This window comes from Lepeophtheirus salmonis, chromosome 13 (assembly GCF_016086655.4).
Source record: "Lepeophtheirus salmonis chromosome 13, UVic_Lsal_1.4, whole genome shotgun sequence".
In the NCBI taxonomy this organism is placed as follows: Eukaryota; Metazoa; Arthropoda; class Copepoda; order Siphonostomatoida; family Caligidae; genus Lepeophtheirus; species Lepeophtheirus salmonis.
The window spans coordinates 17,236,620-17,252,905 of record NC_052143.2 but is presented as its reverse complement, the minus strand read 5'-3'; the positions used below and the strand labels follow the sequence as shown (position 1 = coordinate 17,252,905).

Below are 16,286 nucleotides of genomic sequence, written 5' to 3'. Positions count from 1 at the left end.
CTTTAAGCTAAAACTTAAAACATATTGGAAATTAAATGTATCACGACTAAATGATAGTTCCACTCGTAACGAAATAGAAAAAGTTATTGACGAATACAGGAACTTGCTTGAATTAAAATACTTACTCCATGGTCAGCCACCCGACGTGTATAAAAAACGTCAAAGGACAATTTAGTTGGCAAAGGTATAGTCGCTGCATTCGAACAACGAAAAGAAATCAATCGTCTTTAAAAGCTAAAAAAGATGAGGGATAGTTGAATCGATATACATGAGGAAGTGGATATCATTATTCGAAATTAAATGAAAGCATTGTAATGGCATATAAATCAAAGGTGATTAAAAAAAGCATCAAGGTCTTAGTGCTTAGGTCATAATAAATATATTAGATGGGGTAAAAATATGGAATGCAGTCACAAACTCCCAAGTAGTCCACGTATTAAGGTATATTCCTAATTCAGAGAAAATTATATATAAAATACAAATTATCCGGATCAAAGGCGAGCTTATCTTTTAAAGAGACGACAGTATGCTCCAATTTCATCGTGGGGTATAGGTCTAAATTTATAAAAACTGTGTGGAAATTTTTAAACTTCAAGAGCTGTTCGAATTACTGACCAAAATGCAGGAAATACATTTTTTAAAAGGAATACGGTGTGGTTTCTATTTAACAAAATAAATTTCTTGGGTCCTGTTGAGCTGTTTAAGTCTCCAAGTATAGTTCAAGTATGCTTACTGGAAGCAAATGGCCAATTCATGGAAATCAATTGTGAACTCTGTTCTTCCTAGGCTTGGAGTAGACGAACCATTCAACTTCAATCCTAGGTTGAACCCTAGAAATAAATTCTTCAAGGCATCAGGAGTTTCAGCAATTAGACAATTGGGGAACGAGTCAACAGATGCCACACCAACGACCTTCTTGAAAAATGAAAGAATAAAAAATTGATTAAGCTGTATTATACAAAGTTTTATGGTCCCCCAATTCCAAGCTAAATTGTGTTAGAAACCATATTTACTTCTAGTGTCTTCAAGAAACTCAAATTGTGAGCCCTCCAGGCTGATTTGGTTCGTAAAAACTTCCTTCAATTAGTTTGTAAACGGTCGGAAGATGTACTGAAAAACTAAAAAACAATCTTTTGCGACCCTTTCATGTACTCAAAAGAAAAGTGATTTCGCTACAAGATGACTACTTCAACCCTTTTTACAAATAAATCGAGAGTTGAAGATACAGAGAGAGGCTGCACAATCTGTAAGTATATACTATACTATCTTCATCTTTCCCAAAATCAAGTAATATACTTTGAATAGGTTCGAGGCATTCGCTCCGAAGTATTAAAAGCAAGGGAAAAAAACTGACCAAATACCTAGCAAAGAGTAATAACTCTCTGAAAGACTATTTGCTAGTCTAAGACTCTTTGATTCTTTAAACCGAAATGCATCTAATAGCCAAAACAGGCAACAGGATAAGGAAGATTAGACGAACATTATGTAGATGTTCATCATCTGGAGGGATGAAAAGATATTCATCATACAATCAACATTTAACGTACATCATAAACAGGCTCTTGCATGAAACCATTCTGGTCCATAAGAAAAGTGTGCTATGGAGTAGTACCCCATTGATAAAGCGCTCAGGTAAAAATATTTTCTTAAGCTCAATGTTTTTAAGTTTGATACTTTTCCTACAGAAGAAAATATAAAACATATATATATACTTTAAAGACAATTACTTGGTTGGGTGGATTAGTTACAATACTAAAATGTTTACTTATACTTAATCAATGCAACTCCACCTGAACAATTAAAGCAACATTTAAAAAATCTAGGGTAAAGAATTCTGCTTTCAGGAAGGAAAGGTTAAAGGTATTTTGAATGGGAATTTTGTAATCAGGGCAATCTTAAAAAATGAGGTGCCTGGATTGCTCCCGCTCAGAGGTTTTAAAACTAGGATATCCAATGCTGGTCAGGAAATAACTTAGTTTTGGACACTTTGCTAGGGAGTACCCCAATAAAGACTTGAAATGGAATACCCAAGTAGACAAGATGACGAAATCGTCAACTATTGAGTTGATTGAAGTTGAAGAAAAAACTTAGAGTTTTGATGCATCTTTTGAGAAGAATATAAGTGATGCGTCTGACTGTAATGGAAATACTTCAGAAAACATAATGAATGAAAATGAAATTAATATCTTAGTTAATACTGACCAAGGTAGTAAAGATAAAGGTTTCGAGAAGGAAGGGAATAGTTCACATTGAGAACAAAACTTTGCCACAACAAATGTGAGATAAATGTCAGACAAGGAGGCCTTTTTTTTGTCCTCCAACGATTAATGCATTTCGGAAGAAGGAGAATGCCCAACTGGTGATAATTTGAAGCCAAAAAAAAAAAAGAAGATCTTCTTTTAACTGAATACATCACATCCATTCGAGCAAGGTATGCTCTTATAAAAGAACATCTTCCGATTCAGGGTTGTTCCCTGATAGTAAGGAAACTCCTTTAAAAGCACAAAAGAATTAAAAATTGTTCTTATGAGAAAATCAAAGTAAAATATCATAACCCTTAACTTTTACATCCATAACAGTTCCACGCAGACTTCAATAAATCATAAGCCCAGTTCTTATTATCTTAAGAGGAATATAGTTATGAGAAGAATAGACTCCCTAAACTCTAGAAGAGGAAGAGATCTTAAATCCAGACAGGCAGCAATGATGAAAAGAATCAAAGCACTAAAGCCAGATTTAATATACTTGCAGGATATAAAGTTTAAGGGATCGTCTTCTTGTTGTATTTCATGTTCTTTTTGAATTAGTGAAGTTATTTCACTGGATCTAACTTGCGCCGAGGTATCCTCTCACTGGTATTGAAGTCATTGGGAACTTTTAAAAGCATTAAGCAATATTCATATAAGAATGTTTGACATAAGATGAGGCTATGCACAGGCGGCTCGGAATGAAAATACGTTCCCTTTTTCTCAATCCATAAGTAATAGCCATAAGATAGACAAACGCCCTTTGATTTTGATTGATGATTTAAATGTAGGCCTTGAAAAAGGAGAATGTTCTTGGAGGTTGGGCAAAGATTCGTGAAGAATTGATCATGCCCTAGTCTCGAAGGATATTCTACAATACCGCAAAAAATCAACTTATAGGATAAAACCTTCTTCTGATCACAAATTGATCAACTTGGAATCTTATGTCAATTCTCTTAACAAAAAATTCAGTATCCCTAATTGGGTAATTGACTCAAGTGAATATAAATCAAAATATAGATTGAGGATTTCTTTTGACTCTTATCCTCCAATAAACTATATGCAGTATTTACAAAATCATTTGAGAGACAATTATTACCTTGATCAATAAGAAGAGGAATGCAGAGAAGTTAAAGGAGGATATTGAAGACATAATGAAGACAGGTTCCTTGTTTATTCGAGATATAACGGGGGACTTTTTAAACATTATAGGAATTTCTAAGATCTCTGAAGAAGAAATTGGGAAAAAAGTTGTTTAAAAAAGAAATCTCAACAAAAGATTGAAAAGTATGTCGTTAACAAATGAACTATATAAGAGAGGAATTAATAAAATAGTAACTGAAAGGAAAGAGCCAACTGCTCCAAAGTTTATTTTCAAATATTTCCATAAGTTTTGCTAGAAAGGGTTTTCCTAGACCAAAGAAGGTGAGCATTTGTTTTGTATATACGGAGGAGAAGATATTTTAATATATTAATCATCATTTTAAAGGGTTTTTCAATAGAGACGCTTCCATTTTACGTTGATAGGTTTCGAAAACGACGTAATATTTGTGATTGTTTCTTTGACAGCTGTGCTCAAAAAATAATTGTAGTTTTATCATGTAGCAGTACACACTCGAGCAACGCTTGCAAATTATTAAAATTTATTACAAAAGTGGTGAGTCTTTGATCCAAACTTTAAGAGCGTTAACGCCAATTTATGGTCAACGTAATCGACCTGTAAAATCAACAATTCAACGTTTGGTGAAAAAATTTGAGTCAACATACACGCTGCATAATGTTCCTGCGCCAGTGAGATAAAGAAATGCACAAAGTGTAATAAATATTGCTGCCGCAAGCGCATCAATTCAAGATGACCAAAATTTGTCTCTTACGCGCCGTTCTCAATCGTTGGGCATCTCTGTGACATCGTTGTGGCGAATTTTGCGAAAAGATCTTGGCCTACACCTGTATAAAATCAAGCTGACACAAGAACTGAAGCTGCTTGATCACTTCAAACGGCGGGAATTGGAAAACTGGGCTGAAGACGGTGCCACCTCACAATCGATTTATTGAAGTGTTACAATCGATTTATGGAAGAGATGGTTTGGTGAGCGTCTTATCTCCAGAAATGAACCAGTCAATTGGCCGCCTCGCTCGTGCGATTTAACGCCTCTAGACCATTTTCTGTGGGGTCACGTAAAACCCCTGGTCTACAACAATAACCCGTCGACGTTAGAAGAGCTCAGAACAAATATTCAGCTCGAAATTGCTGTAGTTTCAGCCAATTTATGCAGAAAAGTAGTTGAAAATTGGGTTTAACGATTGGACTTCGTAAAACGTGCACGTCATTCAAACGACATCGAATTTTATTCATAAATTAACTTGAATATATTTTAACGGCAAATAAAGAAATCGTCAATATCTCAAACCGTTTTCGTTTTATTTATTTTTTTAAATGTGAGCGCTGTTAACGAAAAACCCTTTAGAAGCATCAGACCTGGATATCATCAAAGGGAAGATATATATTTTTTGCCATGAGAACACTATTGGGATTAGAACCGATATGGAGACAATAGGGAAGCTCCCTGGTGTTGTTACATAGGGTAGAATATCTTTGATGCCTAAAAAAGGTGATGGGACAAGAATAAACCATTGGGGGCCATTTACAATTCTAAACGAATCATATAGAATATTGGCCGGAGTGTTAACTAAGTAAATCGAATATTTATTGAATTGGAAGTTAGGTTAGCAACAAAAAGAATATTTGAAAAATACACACATTGCAAACACTTCCAAGAATATACAGGCTATTGACAAAACAAGATTGAAGAAAAACTTCGTACAAATTGTGACATTAGATTTTAGTAAAGTATTTGGTTTGATTAGTCATAAAAAAAAGTTACAGAGACGTTTCTTAAATCCTATCCGTGCAGTTTTTTTGAAATGCACCTTACATTTTTTATTGAATGAACTACAGATTGATCCCATAAAATTGGAAAAAATCTGCAGACAAGGGTGTTCGGTTTCCGCCACTTCTCTTGGTAACTACATCGGAGCATTTAAACCTTTAATCGAATAGTAAATACAGGGCTTTCAGAGTTCCTTTTGATGATATATGCAACTTGGTTGATTTATAAGCAGATAACATTATGCGTATGATTGAAGAAAATGCGATTAAACAATTTTAAAAAGAGAGTTGAAATTATAATTTCTGCATTCGAAAAATTCCCTAGGGTTCTGGGAATGGGGGTGAATTTCAAAAAAAAACTTATATCCTCTCTTTAAGTCCCTGACATCCTTCTACGGATTTGAAGAAGGGTGGCTGTTCGGTAGTTAACACTGTTGATATATTGGCCTTGAATAGAAAAGTGATGGCCTGGCTACTTATAATCGGATAAAAGTCCACTGGAAGGCCCGTCAGTGGTGTATCCAGTGGAGGAGATTTAATCTTCAAAATTGAGTTGATTTATCTAATACCAAATTGATTCCTCAGATTACATATATATATATATTGCTACCGCTGTGCCTTTGAGGAGTCATTAATGGATGAAGTTGAATGACTTGGTACATTTTTCGATAAACGTTACATCCCCACCCTAAAGAGACCACAGTCTCAATTAGGGGGAGGAATTGTCTTAGTTGGTAATATTTTACCCAAAATCTATTTCAAAATTTTAAAAGATATAACTTTTAAGGATTACCAGGAATGGAGAATATTTTTTTACGCTTCGAATGCTTTAAGTTATTTAATGTTAGGCACTCGCCTTTCAAATAACCCCATTCTCTATCCATCAAAGAAATGGGCAACAGCTCAGAAAATCATTTGGGAAAATACTCGTTATTTTAGTTCAAATAATACGATCGACATCACTTGCCAAAACCTGAACAAAAAAAAATTTTTTTTTAAGCATCGTCGAGACCCAAGTGAGCTTGAAAAAATCGCTACGGTCGAAAAGGTCCTTATTCTCATCACATAAAATGCAACCCTATTTTTGATACAGTTAAATTCTTCTTCCCTTTATATCATGCTCCACTAACTCCTTGGTGCATAAAATTGGTCAATATAATATCTCTTTTGAAAAAAGAGGGTAAGAAAATACTCGTTTATTTTATATCTGTTCTCAACCTTGATAAATCCTTTGAAAAGAAAATGGTACACTCTTTGAAGATAAATCATGGAAGGAAATTTACCCCTCAATTCTTGATAACGGCGAAGCTGATAAAGTTTTCAAGTCTTTGCTAAGACTGAAGACGATTTTTTAATTATAGTATTCACGCTTTTGTTGACTGCCCAGTTCTTACAATAATTAAGCAGTTTTTTGTGATTAATCATATATTTATCAAGAACTATAATGAAGCAGCAATTAAAAGATATATTCTGTTTGTTGTTTCCTCTCGAAGGAAGGAACTTTCTCAAGAACAAAAGGCAATAAACGCGTCTCTTAGTAAGTATAAGTCATTTATAGCACAAAACTTTACTGTATACTGAGTTTTTAGTCTTAATGATACTCTGTACTTATAGCCCCTGCTGCAAGGTAAGCTACATTTTCTTTGAGTGTACCAACTCCGATTGTGCTACGTGAAGTTAATAAAATACTTCCCACAGATTTCCATACGACATGAAAGGACTCTTCAGTTAATAATTCGTCAATATAAAAAGCATATTAGTGGATGATATTTTCCTTCAGAGGGTGTTTTATACTATTCTGTATAATTTTATATTATTTATATTGTCTTAGTGATGCTTTGGTTGTATTTTGTTTCAATTTTTTCAATGAACATTTTACTGAAACTTTGTGACTAATAATGAGGTTACATTTAAGGATATTAATTTAGAATTTTAATGTTTCTTTATGGACACAAATGTTTTTGAAATAAAAACCTTTCTGGTGAGAAAAAAATTGTGATTCACCTATAAAAATTAGCATCAGTGATGGATTGGGCTAATGTGACCACATATAGTAAAAAGACATCCCTCATCTTCATTCCATTGTACGTCATGGTTAATCAGATTTTTATATATTGACATAAGTAATACATATAAATAAACATGTTGAATGTGCCCACGTTGCAATCCCATTCAAAATAATCTTATGTTTTAGTATTTCATGTTAATTATAGTATGTGCATTTGAAAATACATCATAATAAGAGGATGTCGTTGCATATTCCTTTATTATATATTGAAGATCATTAATCGGTGCTGTTGATAGTTTAAGAAGAAAAAACCTTGCGAGAGTATGCTATACGAAGTGAAAACCTCCAAGTTAGCCACCGTGCGAAAATTCCGAGGTGCTCAGAGAGACACACAATCTGAAAATGTGAGAAAAATTACTTTTATAAGATCATTCATGTCTGTTTAAATTCAGTCGGACACACGAAGGTGTAAAGTTAGTCGTTTGAACTTATAATGAAAAAACGGTGGAAGTAGTCAATTTTTTGCATGAAACATCAAATGAGTATACAAAAGAGGTAGATGAGTTGACGTAAACGTAACCAGCACTAAGAGAGAACTTGAATGCCAGTTGGACCGATCTCGACACAAATGCCATTTTTGTATCTTGTGTAGTAGTTGATGGACTTTTAACACCGGTGATCAAGGCCAAAACATTATATTTCGAATAAAAATTACCTTACTTATGTATGTAAATTAAAAATTATTTATCATTTCTGACCATATATATTTTTGTACTATTCATATTTATATGCTATTAAAGATTTAATGTTTTTTAAAACATACTTGTCACCCTGTAAAGTCCGTTATTAAAATATGCTAATCTGCATACATATAATTATTAATAAAAGTAAAACACTAATGAAGTGTCGTATACAAATATATCAATTTGTTGTTTACTAGAAAAAAATGAACAATAGTGTCTTAACAATATTATATAATAATTGGTTTGTGTGTGGTAAATCCTCAATGAAGAAAATTAAGAGTCTAAAAACTAATAATTAGAGCTGAATATAATTAATAAGAACATTAGGCTTCAAAGTATATAGATTGAACAAAGAAATCATTTTATAAAAGCGATGAAAAATCAATTGTTTCAATCTAAACCATAGTACCAAATTTGAGTATTCTGACCAAATATGTAGGAATAAATATTTTTATGAGAAATTTTACTATTCCTTTTTTTTGGTTTAGATACATATAATATAATAAAAAACAAATCATTAGAGTAAGCACGTATCTACGATCGAACACATGAAGAAATAAAGTATGTTAAAGGTGCATGGAGACAACGGGTCACATTTTATCAAAATTAATATTTATAAAATAATACATAAGTTATCACGGGCTAAATTTCAAAGATACAAATTTCACAAAAATCAAGTAACGACTCTTGTATTTTTATTGGTCATTTTCAAGATCCAAGTCAATAATATAATTACTGAGCTTTATGTTATTTTATATAAATTCTTATATATAGAAGGAAATACAGGTGGTTTCCGAATAACTAGATATCTTAGTATGGAAAAAAAGAGCGCTAATAGAAAGCGAGAGCGAAACATTTGTTACAAAAGAATTAAAACCCTTGTTAATATTAGATGTCTGGGATATAATTTTTGGGAGTAGAAAATGAATTATTCCAATAAAGAGGAGAAGCATCAACATTTAAAATAGCATTACTGTGGGATAATTATAATATGTTTGTACTTAAATTCATATATATTTTTTCTATAGAAACAACTTGATACCCAAACTGTTGTCCTCTATTGCTGGAACAATCACTATAAGAGATTGACTGGAAAATTGGATCTTTGTACTAATAAAAATTTTAATTAAGGGAAATCGGTTGAAAAGATAAAAAAAGATTTTCAGATTTTGCTTAATAACTGGATTCATGTTTCACATACGTAAATATTTATAATAATTACTACCAATTGCTTTTTCGCAATTTCTTGGAACAATACAACTAAAGAATATTCCTCCTTCACCATGAAGAATATAATTTTGCCTCCGGTGTGCAATACACTAAGCTAGGTGGATATAAAACTAACTATGTTCAATAAAGATATACCCTTTTTCACTTTGAAAAAAAACACATTTAGTTTTAAAAAATGCTTCTTATACGGGGTTTATTAATAGTTTATATTATCTATATGTAAGATATGTGAGTATTCCATGTATCTAGAATTTCATGTATCACCAATATACAGAATGTTTATGATTAAATTATCCTCAAAAATAACACTAATAAACTTACTATTATTTTTTTTTAACTTACTTATAAAATTTACTAAAGAAGTGTAGACAGAATATATTTATTCAATCTGTTGTCCATTTTGGTAAAGGACTTTTCCCACACACCCAATGAAATATAAATATGTCCTAAATACCCCTGGGGGAACAAGATTTCTTTGAAGTTGAGGTGATGTATCGCTTTAAGGAAATAATATTGTTATGGTGAGTCCTGTAGTCACTGTATTCCAACCTTCCCTTAAAATAATAATTGAATGGATTTAAATCTGGGAGTTTGGAGGCCATGCCTCATGAGGCCAAAAGTGATATAAAAGTGATTGGTATTCAACTATTTCATTCCTCTCTGGATTTAGTATGCTGATACAATGTATCGCTGGAACTATTAAGGCCTGCAAGCAGCCACAGGCTTTATCCAGAGTACAAAAACCTGTTTTAGAAAATGCATGTATACATCTTGTTCGATTCTGAGGCCAACACTATTGAAATAAAGATCCATAGTGTGGGCTTAACTGCAAGTGTTACTACACCTATAATATTTGTTAGTTTTTGATTTGAGTCATGATTAAGATTTTAAATTGTGATTTAAGATGACCATCTCAATTTTTTCTTTTCAACAGTACTTTATTTTTGAAATTTTAATATTCTTATCGTTAATGTATTATTTTTACTAACAATGATCATTTTTATATTTTATAAGTACTAAATATAAGTCGACTGTTTGATTATCATTGCTCGTCAAAATGAATAATAATATCTCTTTTTTTTTTTCTTTTTTAACATTGATCGTTTCAATTTATGTGAGCTTTTGCCGTGATACTACCTCCGTGCATACACTACTTTTTTGATCCGACGTTGAAAAAATCCATTTTTAATTGTATCACATAAACTTACTGCCCCAACACTTCTTTTTGAATCGCATGAGGAATTAATGCTAAAAAATCATTATAAATGGTATAATTTATTTTAATTAAAAAAATCAACAGAATAAGGAAAATAATTTATGAATCATGAAATAGAAAAGTTTATCAAGGTCATGTCACTGTCAACATTAAAAGACTTTTTCCATTCAATTTAACTTTTGGAAAGATGAAAAAAAAAGGGGATAGCAATTTTTTTAACTTCAAAGAGAATTGATTTGATTATCGTGTCTGCTAATTCTAACATTTATTTTTTCAACTGATATAAATTTGCAACTTTGGATATAATAAGGACTGTAAGATCAATCAATCAGTTTCTTTTCATACCTATATTAACAAGAGTACTTGGCATTGATCAGAATTATTGCCGTTCACAAACAGATAAAAAGACAAGGAATTTACTAAAATTTCTTAGTGGAATTGTTACAAAATAAATTTAAGATCTGTAGCTCAATCAAATTTTGGTTGTGTGCTCCACAAATTTCAAAGTTTCCGAAGTTTAGGAAGAAATACTACATAATATTACTATATATGTAAGCCCATGAATATTGAATATAGGCTACTTTTAAAATTTAAGAAAATTAACATAGTGATTTTTCTAATCTAAGAAATCATTTTATTTCTTTTTTAACACATAAATATTATGTACAGAAATGGATATATAATATATAACTATCTTACAATATGGATGTAGGTTATATTGAGGAACATGGTTTCTGAATGAATGAAAAATACATAACTAATTCATTAATTAATTAATCCAACATGGATATTTTAATAGACTTCTTCAACTGTAGGACCCATATTCTCTCTTTTAGGGATTCCTCCAGGAGTTGAACATCCACTGGTTCTCTGACTGCTACTGTTTGAGGAGGATTCATATAGTTTTTTCATGATGGGATTACTAAGAGCCTCAATTTCTTTTTGTTTGTATTGATATTCATCCTTTTCTGCAGTTTGATTAGTATCCAACCATTTGATAGTCTCTTCACACTTGGCCTTGACTGTCTCTATATCTTCTTGTGATAGCTTTCCCTTAAACTCATCCTTTTCCACTGTTGACTTCAAGTTGAAGCAATAAGACTCTAAAGAATTTTTAGCTTCAATCCTTTCTTTCTGCTTCTCGTCCTCAGCCTTGTACTCTTCAGCGTCATAAATCATTTTGTCAATCTCTTCCTTGGAAAGTCTTCCTTTATCATTTCGAATAGTTATTTTCTCTTCTTTCCCAGATGACTTATCCAGGGCACTCACATTCAATATCCCATTAGCATCAACATCAAAAGTCACTTCAATTTGAGGAGTACCCCTAGGTGCTGGAGGAATCCCAGTGAGATCGAATTTTCCCAAGTTGTGATTATTCTGGGTCATTGGCCTTTCTCCTTCAAAGACTTGAATTGTAACTGCAGGTTGATTATCAGAGTATGTAGTAAAAACTTTTTTTTGCTTTGTCGGAATCGTTGTATTCCTTGGAATGAGAGAAGTCATAACTCCTCCAGCTGTTTCAATTCCAAGAGAAAGAGGTGCAACATCCAAAAGAAGTAAGTTGGAGACTGTTTCATGTTCCTCACCCGTGAGAATTGCGGCTTGAACAGCAGCTCCGTAGGCTACAGCTTCATCTGGGTTGATAGAACGATTCAAATCCTTTCCATTAAAAAGTCTTGGAGAAGCTTTTGTACTTTAGGGATACGAGTTGAGCCTCCCACCAAGACAATCTCATGAATGGAGGACTTATCCATTTTAGCATCTCTCAAAGCTTTTTCCACAGGCTCTAATGTTCCTTTGAATAAGTCTGAGCACAATTCTTCGAACCGAGCTCTCGTAATATTACTGTAAAAATCTGTGCCTTCAAATAAGGAATCAATTTCAATATTCGCTTGAGCTGAGGCTGATAAAGTACGTTTTGCTCGCTCACAGGCGGTTCTAAGTCTTCTTAAAGCTCTTTTATTCTTAGACATATCCTTCTTTTGTTTCCGTTTGAATTCTGCAACAAAATGATCCACCATTCTGTTATCAAAGTCTTCACCCCCAAGATGTGTATCTCCAGCAGTGGATTTAACTTCAAAGACACCATCTTCAATGGATAAAATGGAGACATCAAAAGTTCCACCTCCAAGATCAAAGATGAGAACATTACTTTCCTGTCCATTCAACCCTTTTTTCTTGTCCAAACCATAAGCAATTGCAGCAGCAGTTGGTTCATTTATGATTCGAAGTACGTTGAGACCTGCAATTGCACCAGCGTCCTTTGTAGCTTGCCTTTGAGAATCATTAAAATAAGCTGGAACAGTAACAACAGCATCTGTAACAGTTCTTCCCAGATACGCCTCAGCCGTTTCCTTCATTTTAGTGAGAACCATGGCTGAGATCTCTTCAGGTGTAAATGATTTCTTTTCACATTTGTATTCAATTTTGATCCTTGGTTTTCCTCCCATGTTTTCAACTTCAAACGGCCAATGCTTCATGTCTTTTGGAGAGATATATCACTGTAGTCTCGACCAATCAGTCTTTTAGCATCAAAGACTGTATTACTAGGATTCAGAGCCACTTGATTCTTGGCTGCATCTCCAATGAGCCTTTCCGTATCAGTGAATGCAACATAAGAAGGTGTAGTCCTATTGCCTTGATCGTTAGCTATAATTTCTACTTTTCCATTTTCAAATACTCCAACACAGGAGTAAGTTGTTCCCAAATCAATTCCAATAGCTTTTTTCCAACCATTATTATTTCCTGATTTCTTTCTTCTATGTATGTATGATATTGATATCCTACTCAATTGTTTTCTAGTTTCAAACTAAACTAAATACCTTAGCTCTGTCTTCCTTATATATTATGTATTTCAAATTAAGAGAAATGTTGAGATCATACGAGAAATTTCAAGGTTTATGGAGAACTTTCGAGAACAATCTAGAACATTCTATGAGAACGATGCAGGAGTGTCAATTATATAATTATGCATACATATTATGTATTTCTCTAAATGAAAAAAAAAAAAAATAATAATCATTTATCGTAATAATTTAAATTTTTGAGAAATAGTCATCTTCATAATATACTATTACCTAGATGTAGATGAGTATTTTGTAATTTGAATTGTATTAATTTCATAAAAAATGTGTATTTCTTCCACTTTTTTTAGCTATATATACTATTGGTTATATTTATAGACTACTTTTTTGTACCTCCTCCTTAAAGATAAGACAAATCATTGAAATCCATTTAAAGAATCAAAAAAACAAAAAAACACATACGTTACCATTCAAAAAAAAATAATATTTTACTTCAAACTATATTCAATAGGTTGTGTGCTCCACAAATTTCAAAGTTTCCGAAGTTTAGGAAGAAATACTACATAATATTACTATGTATGTAAGCCCATGAATATTGAATATAGGCTACTTTTAAAATTTAAGAAAATTAACATAGTGATTTTTCTAATCTAAGAAATCATTTTATTTCTTTTTTAACACATAAATATTATGTACAGAAATGGATATATAATATATAACTATCTTACAATATGGATGTAGGTTATATTGAGGAACATGGCTTCTGAATGAATGAAAAATAAATAACTAATTCATTAATTAATTAATCCAACATGGATATTTTAATAGACTTCTTCAACTGTAGGACCCATATTCTCTCTTTTAGGGATTCCTCCAGGAGTTGAACATCCACTGGTTCTCTGACTGCTACTGTTTGAGGAGGATTCATATAGTTTTTTCATGATGGGATTACTAAGAGCCTCAATTTCTTTTTGTTTGTATTGATATTCATCCTTTTCTGCAGTTTGATTAGTATCCAACCATTTGATAGTCTCTTCACACTTGGCCTTGACTGTCTCTATATCTTCTTGTGATAGCTTTCCCTTAAACTCATCCTTTTCCACTGTTGACTTCAAGTTGAAGCAATAAGACTCTAAAGAATTTTTAGCTTCAATCCTTTCTTTCTGCTTCTCGTCCTCAGCCTTGTACTCTTCAGCGTCATAAATCATTTTGTCAATCTCTTCCTTGGAAAGTCTTCCTTTATCATTTCGAATAGTTATTTTCTCTTCTTTCCCAGATGACTTATCCAGGGCACTCACATTCAATATCCCATTAGCATCAACATCAAAAGTCACTTCAATTTGAGGAGTACCCCTAGGTGCTGGAGGAATCCCAGTGAGATCGAATTTTCCCAAGTTGTGATTATTCTGGGTCATTGGCCTTTCTCCTTCAAAGACTTGAATTGTAACTGCAGGTTGATTATCAGAGTATGTAGTAAAAACTTTTTTTTGCTTTGTCGGAATCGTTGTATTCCTTGGAATGAGAGAAGTCATAACTCCTCCAGCTGTTTCAATTCCAAGAGAAAGAGGTGCAACATCCAAAAGAAGTAAGTTGGAGACTGTTTCATGTTCCTCACCCGTGAGAATTGCGGCTTGAACAGCAGCTCCGTAGGCTACAGCTTCATCTGGGTTGATAGAACGATTCAAATCCTTTCCATTAAAAAAGTCTTGGAGAAGCTTTTGTACTTTAGGGATACGAGTTGAGCCTCCCACCAAGACAATCTCATGAATGGAGGACTTATCCATTTTAGCATCTCTCAAAGCTTTTTCCACAGGCTCTAATGTTCCTTTGAATAAGTCTGAGCACAATTCTTCGAACCGAGCTCTCGTAATATTACTGTAAAAATCTGTGCCTTCAAATAAGGAATCAATTTCAATATTCGCTTGAGCTGAGGCTGATAAAGTACGTTTTGCTCGCTCACAGGCGGTTCTAAGTCTTCTTAAAGCTCTTTTATTCTTAGACATATCCTTCTTTTGTTTCCGTTTGAATTCTGCAACAAAATGATCCACCATTCTGTTATCAAAGTCTTCACCCCCAAGATGTGTATCTCCAGCAGTGGATTTAACTTCAAAGACACCATCTTCAATGGATAAAATGGAGACATCAAAAGTTCCACCTCCAAGATCAAAGATGAGAACATTACTTTCCTGTCCATTCAGCCCTTTTTTCTTGTCCAAACCATAAGCAATTGCAGCAGCAGTTGGTTCATTTATGATTCGAAGTACGTTGAGACCTGCAATTGCACCAGCGTCCTTTGTAGCTTGCCTTTGAGAATCATTAAAATAAGCTGGAACAGTAACAACAGCATCTGTAACAGTTCTTCCCAGATACGCCTCAGCCGTTTCCTTCATTTTAGTGAGAACCATGGCTGAGATCTCTTCAGGTGTAAATGATTTCTTTTCACATTTGTATTCAATTTTGATCCTTGGTTTTCCTCCCATGTTTTCAACTTCAAACGGCCAATGCTTCATGTCTTTTTGGAGAGATATATCACTGTAGTCTCGACCAATCAGTCTTTTAGCATCAAAGACTGTATTACTAGGATTCAGAGCCACTTGATTCTTGGCTGCATCTCCAATGAGCCTTTCCGTATCAGTGAATGCAACATAAGAAGGTGTAGTCCTATTGCCTTGATCGTTAGCTATAATTTCTACTTTTCCATTTTCAAATACTCCAACACAGGAGTAAGTTGTTCCCAAATCAATTCCAATAGCTTTTTTTCCAACCATTATTATTTCCTGATTTCTTTCTTCTATGTATGTATGATATTGATATCCTACTCAATTGTTTTCTAGTTTCAAACTAAACTAAATACCTTAGCTCTGTCTTCCTTATATATTATGTATTTCAAATTAAGAGAAATGTTGAGATCATACGAGAAATTTCAAGGTTTATGGAGAACTTTCGAGAACAATCTAGAACATTCTATGAGAACGATGCAGGAGTGTCAATTATATAATTATGCATACATATTATGTATTTCTCTAAATGAAAAAAAAAAAAAATAATAATCATTTATCGTAATAATTTAAATTTTTGAGAAATAGTCATCTTCATAATATACTATTACCTAGATGTAGATGAGTATTTTGTAATTTGAATTGTATTAA

The 16,286-nt window shown here is 33.0% G+C and overlaps 1 protein-coding gene and 1 pseudogene across 1 annotated transcript; both read right to left on the bottom strand.

The window, feature by feature from the left end:
- Positions 1-10,944: 10,944 nt before the first annotated feature.
- Positions 10,945-13,895, bottom strand: LOC121127891 (heat shock 70 kDa protein 1-like; annotated as a pseudogene).
- Positions 13,778-16,066, bottom strand: LOC121127475 (heat shock 70 kDa protein 1). Its single transcript, XM_040722851.2, has one exon. It carries the CDS (start codon positions 15,903-15,905, stop codon positions 13,959-13,961), a length of 1,947 nt encoding a protein of 648 aa, XP_040578785.1. The 5' UTR covers positions 15,906-16,066; the 3' UTR covers positions 13,778-13,958.
- Between the last annotated feature and the right edge of the window lie 220 nt (positions 16,067-16,286).